The sequence below is a fragment of the Hemitrygon akajei genome, chromosome 30 (genome assembly GCF_048418815.1).
Source record: "Hemitrygon akajei chromosome 30, sHemAka1.3, whole genome shotgun sequence".
Classification (NCBI taxonomy): domain Eukaryota; kingdom Metazoa; phylum Chordata; class Chondrichthyes; order Myliobatiformes; family Dasyatidae; genus Hemitrygon; species Hemitrygon akajei.
In genome coordinates this window covers 34323175-34338907 of record NC_133153.1, presented here as the reverse complement: position 1 = coordinate 34338907, position 15733 = coordinate 34323175, and the positions used below count along the sequence as shown (strand labels likewise).

The 15733-nt window shown below is 42.8% G+C and overlaps 1 protein-coding gene across 1 annotated transcript in view; it reads left to right on the top strand.

Annotated features, from left to right (window-relative positions):
* slco3a1a (solute carrier organic anion transporter family member 3A1a) overlaps positions 1 to 15733 on the top strand; it is a 218199-nt gene that overhangs the window by 34548 nt on the left and 167918 nt on the right. Inside the window, 1 exon segment of the mRNA XM_073032576.1 lies at positions 9284 to 9749. Within this exon segment, the coding sequence (XP_072888677.1) occupies positions 9284 to 9749 (466 nt within the window).

Below are 15733 nucleotides of genomic sequence, written 5' to 3'. Positions count from 1 at the left end.
GCTCAGTCCGTCACGGGTAAAGCCTTCCCCACCATTGAACACATCTACACGGGGTACTGTCACAGGAAAGTAGCATCCATCATCAAGGACCATCCAGGCTATGCTCTGTTCTCACTGCTGCCAACAGGAGCCTCAGGACGTACACCACCAGGTTCAGGAACAGTTACTACCCTTCAACCATCAGGCTTTTGAACCAGTGAGGATAACTTCACTCGCCCCATCACTGAACTGTTCCCACAACCATTGAACTCACTTTCAAGGACTCTTCATCCCATGTTCCTGATACTTAATGCTTATTTATTTATTATATATATTTTTTCTTTTGTATTTGCACAGTTGTCTTGTGCACATTGATTGGCCCTCCTGTTGGGTGTGTTCTTCCTCTGAATCTATTATGTTTCTTGGATTTACTGCGTATGCCTACACAATCATGAATCTCAAGGTTGTGTATGGTGACATATATATACTTCGATAATAAATTTACTTTGAACTTTGATGGATGCACCATTGAGTTGCTGTCATCTCCTGATGATCCAGTGGACCTATCACCATCTGCAACCCTGTCCTAATGAAGGGTCTCGGCCCCAAACATCGATTGTTTGCTCTTTTCCATAGTTGCTGCCTGGCCTGCTGAGTTCCTCCAGCATTTTGAGCATGCTGTTGGATTTCCAGCACCTGCAGACTTTCTGGTGTTTGCGGTACAACCCAACGTGCATTTGCGATACACGATTCTCTTCCTTGACCTCTTCCATACTCCTCGTTTAGGTGTCATTTTTTCCCCCGTTTCATTCCAGGGATGAGTATTATTCCCAAGAACACAATTTGAAACGCTGTCATTTTCTGCCTGAGCTCAAGGGACCCAGTGAGATTTGTGGTAATTACTGTTGGCAGCACTTAAACCTAGAAAATTAAGCTAATTTTGATTGAAAATGTGAGAAAAAAATAGCCCGATTCATTTTTTGATCAATTATCTCTAATCAATGTACATCAGTATGGCTGATTTTGATATACTTAATATTCAGAATTAATACCATTGAGGATACTCATAATTAGTAGAAGAAGGTAATTGGAATACCTAACAGGGGTGACAAAGACAGTTTAGTTACTGTACATCTTGATAATAATGCCTTGGTCACTTCCTGATTTAATTTGCAGTTGAGATCAGTGTTTGAGGCAGATCTAAATTGGCAAGATTAATTTTGGATTAAACACCACAGAAAGCTGATGTTAACAGCAGCAGATAATCAGCCAATTGGCTGCATTAAATCCTGTATGCTCAAAGTCTCCAGAGCTCACACTGTATCACCTTTCGTTGGCTTGCTGCCTTTATACTGAGCAGATGGAGAATCAGGGGACATGATTGTCTACATGAGCAGCGTGCATTAGCTACTGGCAAATCTCAGTGATAGTTTATGCTCAGAAGATAATTTCCTGAGATGGCTTCTCTAGGCCAATTATTCAAGATTCAAGATTGTTTAGTGTTATTTCCAGTACACGATATGTAAAGGATTGTTCCTCTGTATCTGATGCAGCATGTGAAAAAAACACACTAAGATAAAGAACATAATAATAAAGAGGCACACTAACTATAAATATATGCATTAGGGTTCCCAAGAAGGGTCTGGGTCTGAAACATCGACTGTTTCCTCTTTTCTATAGACGCTGCCTGGCCTGCAGAGTTCCTCCAGCATTTGGTTGTGTGTTGCTTTGGATTTGTGTGTTTGTGTTTGTTACATAAGATAGCTGATATACAACGATTGACTGCATGTAGACGAAGTGTCACTAGGTGCAGGAATGTCTGAACATAAAGTGACTCTGGCAGGAAATGATAAAGGAGTGGTGGTGGGAGTGTTAGTGGAGGTGTTGAACAGCTTTACTGCTTGGGAAAGTAACTGTTTTTGAGTCGAACAGTCCTGGCATGGATGCTACATAGCCTCCTCCCTGATGGGAGTGGGGCAGACTGTCTGTGAGAAGTGTCAAGATATTGCTGGCCTTTTTCCAGCGCCTTTCTGTATAAACGTCCTTGATGGTGGGTAGGCCGGTGCCAGTGATGCGTTAAACAGGGTCCTCCGAAGGTTGGTGTCCACAACTCTCCGCAGTTTTTTGCAGTCACGTGCACAGCAGACCTCCATGCCACGTGCCTGTGAGAAGCTCGCCGTTCTCCTTGTGTCTGCCTGGGTTTCCTCCAGATGCTCCGGTTTCCTCCCATAACTGCAAGAGATGCAGGTTAAATATGTGGAACTGGAGTCCAGCCACGTCTTTCTGACTCAGGTGAGGATATCGTAACTCCGTTATACTGATCACCAGCGGGGGCAGAAGTTTTCTGGCAGTGAGCCGCACATTGCTTACAGTGAGTCTTTGAGTGACGTTGGTGGAACAGGGCTGGCAGTGTGAGAGGAAGTTTCATAAAGAACCCTGAACTTTTTATTAGGCTTCACTTACATAGGCGATGAGCTGTATGCTATCTCTCAATGATAACTTTCAGCTGCACCAGCCAGCCAGGCTCACTGCTCTGTACGGGACGACACCATGTTGAATCTATAGCAGCCCTTCTCCAAATGCCCGACAGACACAGCCTAATATGGCTTATTTAAGAGTGGGGATGCCTGATGCATTTACACGAGAAGGATTTTCTTCTGAAGGTGTTTTTTTCTGGGCTAAGCACTTTGCATCTGTTGCTATAGTAACAAGAACACGCCACTGATATTATTTGGTGACTGCAGGCAGTGTTAACAGGCCAGTGTGCCCACTGAATGTGTCACTGAAGCTGCAATATTACATCCCATTACAGCTGATGTTTGAATAATCCAAGGTGGAAACTAGCAATCATAAGAACTTAATTCATGATTTTATGTTTCCCCTTGATGAATAATTTGCAAATATGCCCTTTTCAAGAATGAATGTTGCTGCTGTAATGTGGCAACAAGAATGTTATGAATTCATGCACTGATGCGGACATTCCTACATAACATTCTGTTCAGATTTTCTGCTTATCAGTGTGTTTGACCCTTGGCAATGAAACAGTTCCCCGCTTCAAACTCCCTGAAGTTCTTGTAGCAGCCATTTTCAGGGTCATCGCCAGGCCGGGTATCTCACCCCACCTCTGTCTTGGTCTCTCACGCTCCTGCAAATGTAACTCAACTCTCTCCACCCTCTCCCACTAGATACGTATCTCACTCCCAGCTTGCATATCTTACCACTCGAGCCCACAGGAGATCCTGTAGTTGCTGGAAATCTTGAGTCAGCGAGTCAGGCAACATCTATGGGGGGGGGGGGGAATAAACAGTTGAAGTTCCCTTTCTTCCAAAGTTCTCTGCCCTCTCCTATTAGACATCTTCTCCTTGAGCCCTTTACCTCTTCCACCTATCACCTCCCAGCTTCAAACTTGGACTAAGTAAGTATCTTGGAATATTTTCCATTCTCTGCACAGCCATCCGATTTCAAGGCCTTTTTGAGATTCAGATGAAAATGGACCAATCACAGAAAACAACAACACACACAAAATGCTGGTGGAACACAGCAAGCCAAGCAGCATCTATAGGGAGAAGCGCTGTCGACGTTTCGGGCCGAGACCCTTCGTCAGGACTAACCGAAAGGAAAGATATGAATGCTGCTTTAATGCAGATCCAAATAATAGTGGGATGACCATTGGGTCGGCCCTTCATGTTAAGGAAACCAGGTCCAGTGTTGCCTCAGCAGCCAGGGTATCAGAATGGCGGGGGGTGGTGGGGGCGGGTTTCAATTCTTGGTTCTACGACCAGAGTTAATGCTCCAGTTTGGTGAGACCATTCTCAAATTACTATTAGTGGGAGCTTGCTGTGCATAAGTTGGCTGTTGCTTCCTACAACATGTCATATCCACACATGAGAAGTAATTCATCGCTTGCAAAGTGCTTTTATGTGTCCTAAGTGCTGAACTCTGAAATGGCCATGCTTTGGAAGAGGTGATTTACTGGGCTCTCTCACGGGGACGTGAAGAGAGAAGAGCTGAAATATTGTCCCACCCAACGCACACAAGACGGTGGAGGAATCAGGTTTAATTATCGCTAGCATATGCCATGAAATTTGGTGTTTTGTGGTGGCAGTACATTGCAATACATAATGATAAAAAATATTCAATTCAATAGGTAGTCCAAAAAGAGAGCAAAAAAAAAAGAAATAGAAAAAAAATAGTGAGGTAGTGTACATGGGGTCAGGAATCAGATGGCAGAGGGCATGAAGCTGTTCCTAAAGTGTTGAGTATGTGTCTTCAGACTCCTGTACTTCCTCCTTGATGGTGGCAATGAGAAGACGGTACATCCTGGGTGATGGGGGTCCTTAAAGATGGATGCTGCCTTTTTGCGGATTGCCTTTTGAAGGCATCCCAGATGCTCGGGAGGCTAGTGCTCATGATGGAGCAGGTAGAATTTGCAACTTTCAGCAGCTTGTTCCGATCCTGTACAGTGGACATACCATACCAGACAGTGATGCAACTGGATAAAATGCTCCTCGCAGTACATCTGTAGAAAATTGCAAGGTTCTTTGGTGAGAGAACAAGTCTCCTCAAACTCCTAATGAAATATAGCCGCTGCTGTGCTGTCCTTGTAATTGCATCAAGATGTTGGACCCAGGATCGCTCTTAAGAGATGTTGACATCCAGGAACTTGAAATTGCTCACCCTTTCAACCGCTGATCCCTTGACGAGGACTGGTGTGTGTTCCCTCAACATCCCTTTCCTGAAGTCTACAATCTGTTCCTTGGTATTATGGATATTGTTTGCAAGATTGTCCTCAGCAGGTCAGATTGGATCTGTGGAGAGGAATGTACAGTCCCGATGAATGGTCTCTGCCTGAAATGTCGATGGGCTGTTGATGAGTTGGGCTGAAGACACTGCTTCCATCCTGTATGACTCTAGTACTTGCTGACCGGAGTAGAGTTGGTCTGGGATTATCCTCGCAACAATACCTTAGCCAGATGTGTTGTGTCCAGATGGAATGAAAAGAGACTGCAGATGCTAGGATCTGGAACAAAAATAACCTGCTGGAGGACCCAGCAGGTTGAACAGCATCTCTGGAGGGAAAAGGAAATTTTGATTGTCCATTTCCCTCCACAAATGCTGCCTGACCCTCCGAATTCCACAGGCAGCTCGTTTTCTACGGTGTGACAGATACAACAGATTCTGCAGATGGTGGAAATCCAGAGGAACACACAAAAATTGCTGGAGGAACTCAGTAGGTCAGGCAGCATCTATAGAGAGAATTAAATAGTCGACGTTATGGGCCGAGACCTTTCATCAAGATTGGCAGTTTGTTCAAACACTAACCGTAACCTCGACCACAACCATTACCAACTTGCTGCTTTTGTGATATTAGCCAGGTCCATCATGGGCATTAGCCTCCATAGTATGCAGGTCAACTTCAAGAAGCAGTGCCTCAGAAAGGCGGTGTCCATCATGAAGGACCCCCATTGTCCAGAACATGCCCTTGTCTCATATACTCACTGTAATACACTGTTTTCTTTTTCACTCTATTATCATGTATTGCCTTGTACTGCTGCCACGAAATTAATAAATTTCACGGCGTATGCTGGTGGTATTAAACCTGATTCTGATTCTGATAAGTTGTCCTGCTTATATTCTTTCAACAATAGTAATTACACCTCAAAAAATACTCTAGCATTTGTGGACCGCTTTGAGACATTCTAGGGTCAAAAATAGAAGCTCTAAGCTTAATTTAAGCGAATGTAGTAGATGCTTAATAGATACGATAGACCACTGGAATTAATGACCAGGTAATTTAATTACTGCGCTGTTATTTGGAAAAAAGAATGTTGCCTAGAAACAGTAAGATTTCCTTTCTAGTCTTTAAGTGGTGCCTTGGGAGCTTTTATATTCATCTAACTTATAAGGATGAATAGATAAGGCATTAGATTTTTAATCTGAATCACATTGATAGAGCCTTCAACAATGCAACTCAGCTGTAATATCGCACATCACGCTGAACCAGGAATTAGTTCATATCTGTCAAGACTGCCATAGTGACATATCTAGTGGAGCTGCTGACCCACCATACCAAAGCAGCACATAATTCGCTGGAGGAATGCGGGTCGAGCAGCATCAGCAAGAGAAAAGAAATTGTTGATATTTTGGGTTAAAACTTAGGACCGAAACATCAACAGTTCCTCTCCCTGCTGAGTTCCTCTAGTACGATGCCTGTTGCTCCAGACTGCTGAATCTGAAATCTCTTGTCTCCACAAGACCAAAGAACCAGGGTCATTCCTGACCCCAGGTGCTGTGGGTGTGGAGTTGCTGTGCTTTCCTCTAGTTGCTTAGGCCTCCTTCCAGATCCCAAAGACATGTGAGTTGGTAGGTCAACTGGTCATTGCAAATTGCCCCTAGTTTACAGGTGTGATATAAGGCCTTTGATGTTAATATGGGGAGAACAAATTATAGGGATTAATCTCAGATAAGAGTGGATTGATGTGGACGTGGTAAACTGAAGGTCATAGAGTAATGAGTAAGGGGAGAAGGTTGGGGAATGGAGTCGAGAGGGATAATAAATCAGCCAGGAATGGTAGAACAGACTCAATGGCCCAAATAGCCTAATTCTGCTCCTCTGACTTTGTATTGTAAAGGGTGAATCTTTGTGTGTGTCATATGTCTTCACCACCTGGCCTTGGGTGTATGTGACTATCTACAGAAGCTTCAGTACTACCACGAGAACATGAAGGTCATGTGAACACAGGCAGGACTTGTGAAGAGTGGTGGCAAATGATGATTGGTTCAGTGCTTTGAGTTGGTGCTAGTGTATTGGTCCATTTGCTGCAGCATTTTGTATCGGTGGAGGAGGTCTAAAAGTAGAGCGGTCAGGGGCAAGTTTTACCAGGGACTGCATTGCAAATGGTGCTGCAGATTGGGCAGAGTAGACATGTGCTGCAGTGAGTGGGCCAGGCTGTGGGGGGAGAAGCACATACACTGGATAAGTATTGTTCTGTCCTAATAAACAAAGTTGTGAAACATATAAGGGGAATTTGTGAGTGGCAGGGTGGAGATACGTCTCTACCTCAGGAGGTGTAAGGTGCTCCTTCCCTCCGCTAATCTGCAGGTATCCCTTGGGCAAGATGTAGCTCCTGCTTAGCTTCCCACCCCCTTCCATGGTGGATGGTCATATGAGCAGCTGGTGCATTTATGGCCCCTGATGCCAGGCAGAGAATCTCTGAAGATTATTGATAATGGCTGGGGTCACCCATCTTGTAAAGACACTGCCCAGAAGAAGGCAATGACAATGTACTCCCTTAGAAAAATTTGCCAAGAACAATCATGGTTATCGGCCGTGATCGTCTGCATCATACGACATGGCACATTATGATGATGAAGAGGAATTTTTGTCTTTCTGCCTAGCAGCCGGTTCTGTGAATCTTTTGTCGTAACTGAATAGTCTTATGATTCTTTACAGTGAGATTCAGATGGAAAGTGCAGCTTAGACAAGCAGATAAAACAACGCTCTAGATATCTGCGGGAGAGATGAACAGTTAGTGATTCATGATGATGATCTTTCATCAGACCTTTGAGCAACTTCAGACTGACGACTTTTAGATGAAAAGTCATCCCCTGAAGAGCTAACTCGTTTCCTCACCCCAGTTTCTGCCTGACCTGCTGAGCATTTCCAGCATTTCTGTTTGTATCTCAGATTTGCTGTTTTGGTGATGTTTTCAAGAGTTGATTCATTGCTGAATTCTATCCTATGTAAACAAGAAATGATGTTCATACTGACATTTCTTTATAAAATAGATCATGGAGAGATAAGTACAGATTAAGAATTGAGTTTCCTTTTTGGGATCATTTTCCAAGATCTTCCAATGCACCCTAAATATTCAGATCAGCTGGGCAGGCCATTGGTTTTGTGGCTCTTGTGAAGGATTGTAACTCCAATAGTCTTGCTCTGGATTATCAGCCTTGTTGTGGAATGAGACAAACTCGCACCCAGTGACTGCATCCTACCACTCTAGGCTGAAAGCCAAGTTGGTGAACCTTCAGTAACCACTGTGACAATATTCTAATCCTAACACCAGATTTGAGGCCATCTCCATGAGTAAAGATGAGAGATGGTGGGACAAAATGAGACGTCCCGGCCTGAAACACTAGCTTTTAATAAGACCCTCCATAAGACATAGGAGCAGAATTAGGCCATTGGGCTCATTGTGTCTGCCCCACCATTCAATCATGGCTAATTTATTATCCCTCCCAATTCCATTCTCCTGCCTTTTGAACCCCATAACTTTTGTCCTGCACACTAATCAAATAGCTATCATCCTCCATTTTAAATATACCCAATGAACTGGCCTCCACAGCTGACTGTGGACACGAACTCCACAGATTCATCACCCTCATGGCCAAAACATTCTCACCTGACTCGCTGAGTTCCGTAAGCATTCTCTGTGTGTTGCTCAACATTTCGAGCATCTGCAGATCGTTTGTGTTTGTGGGAAATTAGTTGTAGCTGTAATTAGGTGGACATTGGAAGAGAGAAAAGAGACTGACCAGAGGTCTCATTTACTGTCCCATCTTGAATCATTTTTACTGCATAATATACTGGAAAGGACAACATGGAACGTGTGTTACAATGTCCCATTTTGCCTCCACAATACTGGCTACTTCATGGACCTTGTCTGAAGAAGTAACTGCTAAGTACAGGGATTCTTAATCTGAGGTCCACGACCCACATAGGGCTCCATGGATAGATTCCAGGGGTCCATGAAATTGGATGGCAAAAAATTTACATCTTTATTTTCACTAACCTCTGACTGAATTTAGCATTTCCATCAATTATAAATGTAGACAACAAACTGCAGTAGTGTTCGCCATATTGCAGTTATTACCAATATCTCAAATTATCGCTCATCACTTCTTCGAAATTGCAGTAGATCGAACGTGATCGCAGTCTTCTTGTCTGCAGATGCTCATGTGACGTAGCTGGCCAACTACCAGGCAGCCCTACAATTGGACAATCCACTTGCCTATATTTTAAATGTATAGTCTTGATATTTAATGTTAATAAAGAAGCACATGTATTACTATATAAAAAATAATTTAATATTTTGATAACTGTATTTCAATGTAATTGGGTTTTTTTGTAATCCTATGCATTTGATTTTATATTTTTAAATACATTATTCTGAGAAGAGGTCCATAGGCTTCACCAGACTGGCAAAGGGTCTATGGTATAAAAAAGGTTAAGAACCCCGGCTTAGCACTTTGTTGATGAATGCTTTGTATAACTCCTGTGTAACTCTGGACCTTTCTTCAGGTGAGCGTGCTGACAACATTGGAAAGGAGGTTTAACCTGCAGAGTGCCGACGTTGGAGTCATCGCCAGCAGCTTCGAGATTGGCAACCTGGCCTTGATTTTGTTTGTGAGCTACTTTGGGGCAAAAGGGCATCGGCCACGTCTGATAGGATGCGGGGGCATCGTGATGGCCCTGGGAGCTTTGCTGTCTGCCCTTCCCGAGTTCCTTACCCACCAGTATGAGTACGAATCTGGGGAGATCCCCTGGGGACTGGAAGGAAAGGACCTGTGTGTTGGGAATGTATCAGCCAGCAACCAAGGACCAGAGGCAAAAATCATCTGCAGGAACAGGACTTCCACCAACATGATGTACCTCCTGCTAATTGGAGCCCAAGTGTTACTGGGCATTGGTGCTACTCCTGTCCAACCACTTGGTGTCTCATACATTGATGACCATGTCCAACGGAAGGACTCCTCCCTGTATATAGGTAAGACATTTGGATATGAATGGTATCGTGGGGATATTAACCCCAGGAAAGTCTGAGATCAGTATGAGGAGCAATGCAATCCTGTCCTGCTTCATTCTTATGTTCTGAGGTATATTAACATTGTTAATTAATTTCTATTTAAGATACAGACGCAGTGTTTCTGAAGGTAAAGTCCTTTGCTTATTGTCACGTCTTGCTGCTGTGGGGTAGGGGAATCACGTGTAAAATTCATTTTTAGGTCCACCGCATATTTATTCAATTGAGCTTTCAGGTTGAGGAAGAAGCGCATGGCCTCTTCACCTTGGTGGAGTCCACACACACTCTCATTCCTCTCAGATCGGTTTCAGGTTTATTATCAAATGAATGAGAATCAGAATCAGGTTTAAAATACCACTTGCTTACGTCGTGAAATTTGTTAACTCTGCGGCACCAGTACAATACAATACATGATAATATAGCAAAAAAACTGTGAATTACATTAAGTATATATATATATATATATATATAATAAATAGTTAAATTAAATAACTAGTGGAATAAAAATGGAAATGAAAAGTAGTGAGGTAGTGATCATGGATTCACTGTTCATTCAGAAATCAGATGGCAGAGGGGAAGAAGTTGTTTTTGAATCGTTGGGTTTGTACCTTCAGGCTCCTTTACCTCCTAACTGATGGTAGCAATGAAAACAGGGTATGTCCTGGGTGGTGGGGCTCCTGACGAAGGGTCTCGGCCCGAAACGTCGACAGTGCTTCTCCCTATAGATGCTGCCTGGCCTGCTGTGTTCCACCAGCATTTTGTGTTGTGGGGGTCCTTAGTGATGGATGCCACCTTTTGAGGTTTCACTCCTTGAAGATGTCTTGGACACCATGGAGGCTAGTGCCCTTGATGGAGCTGACGAAGTTTACAACTCTCTGCAGCTTACTTCAATCCTGCATAGGAACTCCTGTGAAGTTTTTAAAAACTTGTGCTTTTTTCTCTTCCTCTGCGGACTGGGTTTTGGTCTTTATTTTTTTTTAATTGGGTTCTTCTGGGTTTCCTGCTTTGTGGCTATCTGTAAGCAGACAGTCTTCAAGGTTGTATAATTTAGGCATTCCTTGATCATAAATGTTCTTTGATTCTTTGCGATGACGCATTTCACAGTCTTTTTTGATGTATACTGTACGTGATGAATAAACGATTCTGAAACTGATCTGAGAATGAGAGAGAGTGTGTTTGGACTCCATCAAGGTGAACAGGCCTCTCGCTCCCCCCTCAACTAGACAACTCGATGGAGTAAATATGTGACTGACCTAAAAATGTGAATTGTCCGAGTGCTTCTCCTGCTCCGTTACAGTAAGACATTCTCGTACCTTGTATGACATTTTGATACACGTTTAGAAACCAATGTGTAGATTTGCAGTGATCGCTACTTGACCGACCCAAGACAAGAAGGTGCCTGAATTATCCCTCCTGACATCACCTGGCAAGCATGAATATCTTTTGCCCCACAACCCCTGCCTTTGGTCAGAGTCTGGTCATCTCATGTCTGCAATATCTGCTCAGCCAAGGCATTGGTTATTTGGTGATGGTGCTGGCAGGCCCATTATCTCCAATAACTGGTTATCTCACGGCTGCTTTCTGGTATACTGTATCTTATCTTGCATTGCACTACATAAGCTAGGTCTGACCTATTTATCTGAGTAGTAGTATATTTTATCTCACACAACGCTTTATAATATTACATATTACGTAAGTACAGAGTAGATTCATTTCGGTAGTCTGCTAGTTCCAGGTTGACAGCTTGTAAGTGAAGTTTAATAAAGTGCTATTAGGCCTTTGACTGGGAGAAGTGGTTCTTTGCTATTATAGAGTATTCTTGGTAATCATATCTAGCACGACAAATGAATAAGTCTATAAAAGATAAAAGAGGAGAATTAGGCCATTCAACCCATCAAGTCTGCTCCACGCTTCAATAATGGCAGATTATTTTTTCTCAAGCCCTATCTCTTGCCTTCTCCCTGCAATCCTTAACCACTTTACTATCAGTGTGTGTGCTGGCAATGTTGGAACCCATAGGTGGAGGAAAGACAGACGCCAATATAGAGACGGTGGCCAGAGTTCGTTCTTAATAATTCCAACAGAACAACTGTGGCTCAGCCGAGCGACACCGCGAGACGTAACATTCTCAAAACTAGGACCCTGCGATTAGTGCTAATTGGGCATCCACTTAAATTATACAAATAACACAAAATCTCCAAGCCTATCAAAATAAACTTAACAAGTTTATACAGGAAGCACCAGGAGACTGCATTACAAAGAGCGATTTGCTTGAGAAAATCACAACGAACTCGAAACGATTAACAACTCTTAACAAATATTAACCAAATTAGGTGCTCTAAAAATGTTGGAGCCCAATGCTCTCTGGTACCCTGCACAAGCCCTAAGAGCTCATTACACTTTACCAATCAAGAACCTATCATTCTATGCTTTAAATACATCTTACAACTTGGCCTCCTTAGTCGCAATGAATTCCATGCATTCACCACCGAATCGCTGAGGAAATTGTCCCTCATCTCAGCTTTACAGGGGCATCCCTTAATTTTGCATCTGTGTCCTTGGATCGTCAACTCTCCTACCATCGCTCTATCCAGACCTTTCAGTCTCAGGTAGGTTGCAGTGAGATACCCCACATCCCCCTCCACCGAATACTTCTGAACTCCACAGATACAGGCCAAGAGCCATCAAATGCTCTTCATACGTTTAGCCTTTTATTCTTGGGATCATTCTTGTGAAACCCCTCCAGGGCCAGTAGCTAGGGGCCCAAAAAGAATGGGTTTGAACCAAAGCAAATTAAATTTGATATTGTTTAAATCTAGGGCTATAACAAATTCTATAACCATGTTCTTTAACATTTCATTGACCGAAGCATTTTCTGATCTATGTTTGAAATGCTTAGGAGTGACTATATATTAATAGCTGATATCTGCCAATGTTTGTACATTTTTTCCTGTGTTTGTGAAAATCACAAAAGGTTTAAGTTTAACCCCAGCCTCGGAAATAGCTCCTGATAAAACTTAGACAGCTTTCCAAATGAGAACAAATTTCTTTCTTGCTGGCAGTGACCCTCAAACAACCTGGGGTTAGACTCCAGAGGTTAATCTTTAGTACTTCAGAATCCAGGTCAGCACACCTTCTGAACATCATCAAACCCCTTTGTTCCATCTCTGACAGCATCAAGACAAGGTTTCCTGCAGTCCACCCACTAATTAAACCTTGCTGGCCAAATACATGTTATCCAAAAGCATTCAGACACCAGGCATCACGAAACAAGAAAATCCTTCCAAATGTTATCAAATTCAATTGATAAATATAAGAAAGTGTTTCTTTTTTAAAAATATAATATGATTTTACAGTATTTGTTTACTTGTGAAATATATTACAACATACAATGGATGTTTGGTCATAAGACTGTGAAATGCAGGAGCAGAACTAAGATATTCGGCCCATCGAGTCTACTCCGCCATTTGATCATGGCTGATTTACTTTTCCTTTCAACCACATTTCCCTGCCTTCTCCCTGTAATCACTCATGCCCTTATTAGTCAAGAACCTATTTACCTCCGGTTTAAATATACCCTATGACTTGGCCTCCACAGCTGTCTATGACAATAAATTCCACAGATTCACCACTTGCTATCTATAAAGAGGTTCCTCCTCATCTCTATTCTAAATGAACATCCTTCTATTCTGAGGCTGTCCTCTGGTCCTCTCCATGTCGATCTTACTAGACCTTTGAAAATTAAATTGTGTGCAGAGAAACACTAATGATCCATAGTATAAACATGTCTGATGTCTGAATAATGTTTGGGTCCAAGAATTTTGGACTAGAAATCTTATAAATTCTCTTTACATAACTGGAGTCTCTCCATATGTGGGTTGGTTGAAGATTTCTCTATCCATTTTAGCTTTATGGTGTTTTGAATGTTAAAATAACTTGCATGGGTATAGTACCTGTAATGTGATATAATCCTTCAAGGCATTTCAGAAGAATATTAGCAAAGACAATATTGACCCTTAGATGCATAAGAAGGAAATCATGCACAATGAACCCTCACAATGATGAGAGGGATTGAAAGAGATGGGAATATATCTGAATTTCAGGCCTTTGTAGTGGGAAGTATAAGCACTACCTGTAAAATTATGAATTTTGGCTGGAGGTAGTGATAAAGGGAAGATTTTCTTCTTCTTAGTACCATAGAACCATAGAACATTACAGCACAGAAACAGGCCTTTTGGCCCTTCTTGGCTGTGCCAAACTATTTTTCTGCCTAGTCCCACTGACCTGCACCTGGCCCATATCCCTCCATACACCTCTCATCCATGTACCTGTCCAAGTTTTTCTTAAATGGTAAAAGTGAGCCCGCATTTACCACTTCATCTGGCAGCTCATTCCACACTCCTATCACTCTTTATGTGAAGAAGCCCCCCCCCCATGTTCCCTTTAAAATTTTTCCCCTTCACCCTTAACCCATGTCCTCTTGTTTTTTTCTCCCCTAGCCTCAGTGGAAAAAGTCTGCTTGCATTCACTCTATCTATACCCATCATAATTTTATACACCTCTATCAAATCTCCACTCATTCTTCTATGCTCCAGGGAATAAAGTCCTAACCTATTCAACCTTTCTTTGTAACTCAGTTAGTCAAGTCCCGGCAACATCCTTGTAAACCTTCTCTGCACTCTTTCAACCTTATTAATATCCTTTCTGTAATTCTGTGACACAAAACTGCACACAATACCAGAACTTGGGCCTTTAGCTCCCAGTGGGCTCCCAGTGGAGCATAAGCCACCAGTGTCACCATAAACTTTGGCACCAGTGTCGTTGCAGAGCAATATGTTGTTAAGTGCCTTGCTCAAGGACACACACAAGCCTCAGTCAAGGCTCGAACTAGCGACCTTCAGATAACTAGACGAACGCCTTAACCACTTGGCCACGTGCCAACACCTTCAAAGAATACAACATTATACTAGTGCTCTCTTCAAAGAGTACAGCATTGCTGGCACAGTAGATTGGCATGCTGGTATCCTGTTCCATAAAATGATTGGTGGGGATTTAATCTTCAGGATCCTCTGTGTTGTGTTTTCATTTTCAGTCACAAGGAATTTGTGAAGAATGGTATTGAAAGAAGGTTGGTGTGCATCAATGCAATAAAGGGAAAGGTTGTGACAATGGTTGTGGGCTTAGACCATAAAACCATAGATAAAGGAGCAGAAATAGGCTATTTGGCCCATCATGTCTGCTCCACCTTCCATCCTGGCTGACTTATTATCACTTACAGTTCTGTGCAAAAGTCTTATTCACATACCATATATATAGCTAGGGTGCACAGTCCTGTAGTCATTTTATGAATTGGACTGTACTGCTGCCGCAAAAAAAGAATTTATGGCATATGTGTGTGATGTATGAAAGTGGGAAAGGGGACAGGTAGAGGGGTATTGTGGTTGGGAAAAGGGGAAGGGAGAGGGGAGGAAGTGGGAAACACCAGAGAGTAATGATAAATACACCAATTGTTTGGAATCATGTGATTCTGCCTGGTGTTTCAGGGCTGGGTACGTCTGCACCCATGCCACCTGCCCACCTTGCACCCTTTCTCTGCCATCTGTCCCTCACCCCTCCCGCAGTGCTCCACCCTCACCATTCCCCACATTCTTTGCTCCTGCCAGATTTACAAACTTGCTCTCTGCTCCACATTGATAAATACATTACTGTGAAAAAGTCACAGGCATCCTAGCTATATTGAAAAGTATATGCCTAAGATTTACGCACAACGCTATAATCCCATTCTTCTGCCTTCTCACCGTAATCTTTGACACCCTTACTAATCAAGAATCTATCAGCCTCCACTTTAAATATACCCAATTACAGCCATTTCTGGCCATGAATTCCACAGGTATACCACCTTCTGGCTAAGAAATTCCTCCTCATCTCTGTTTTCTGTGCTCTCTCGT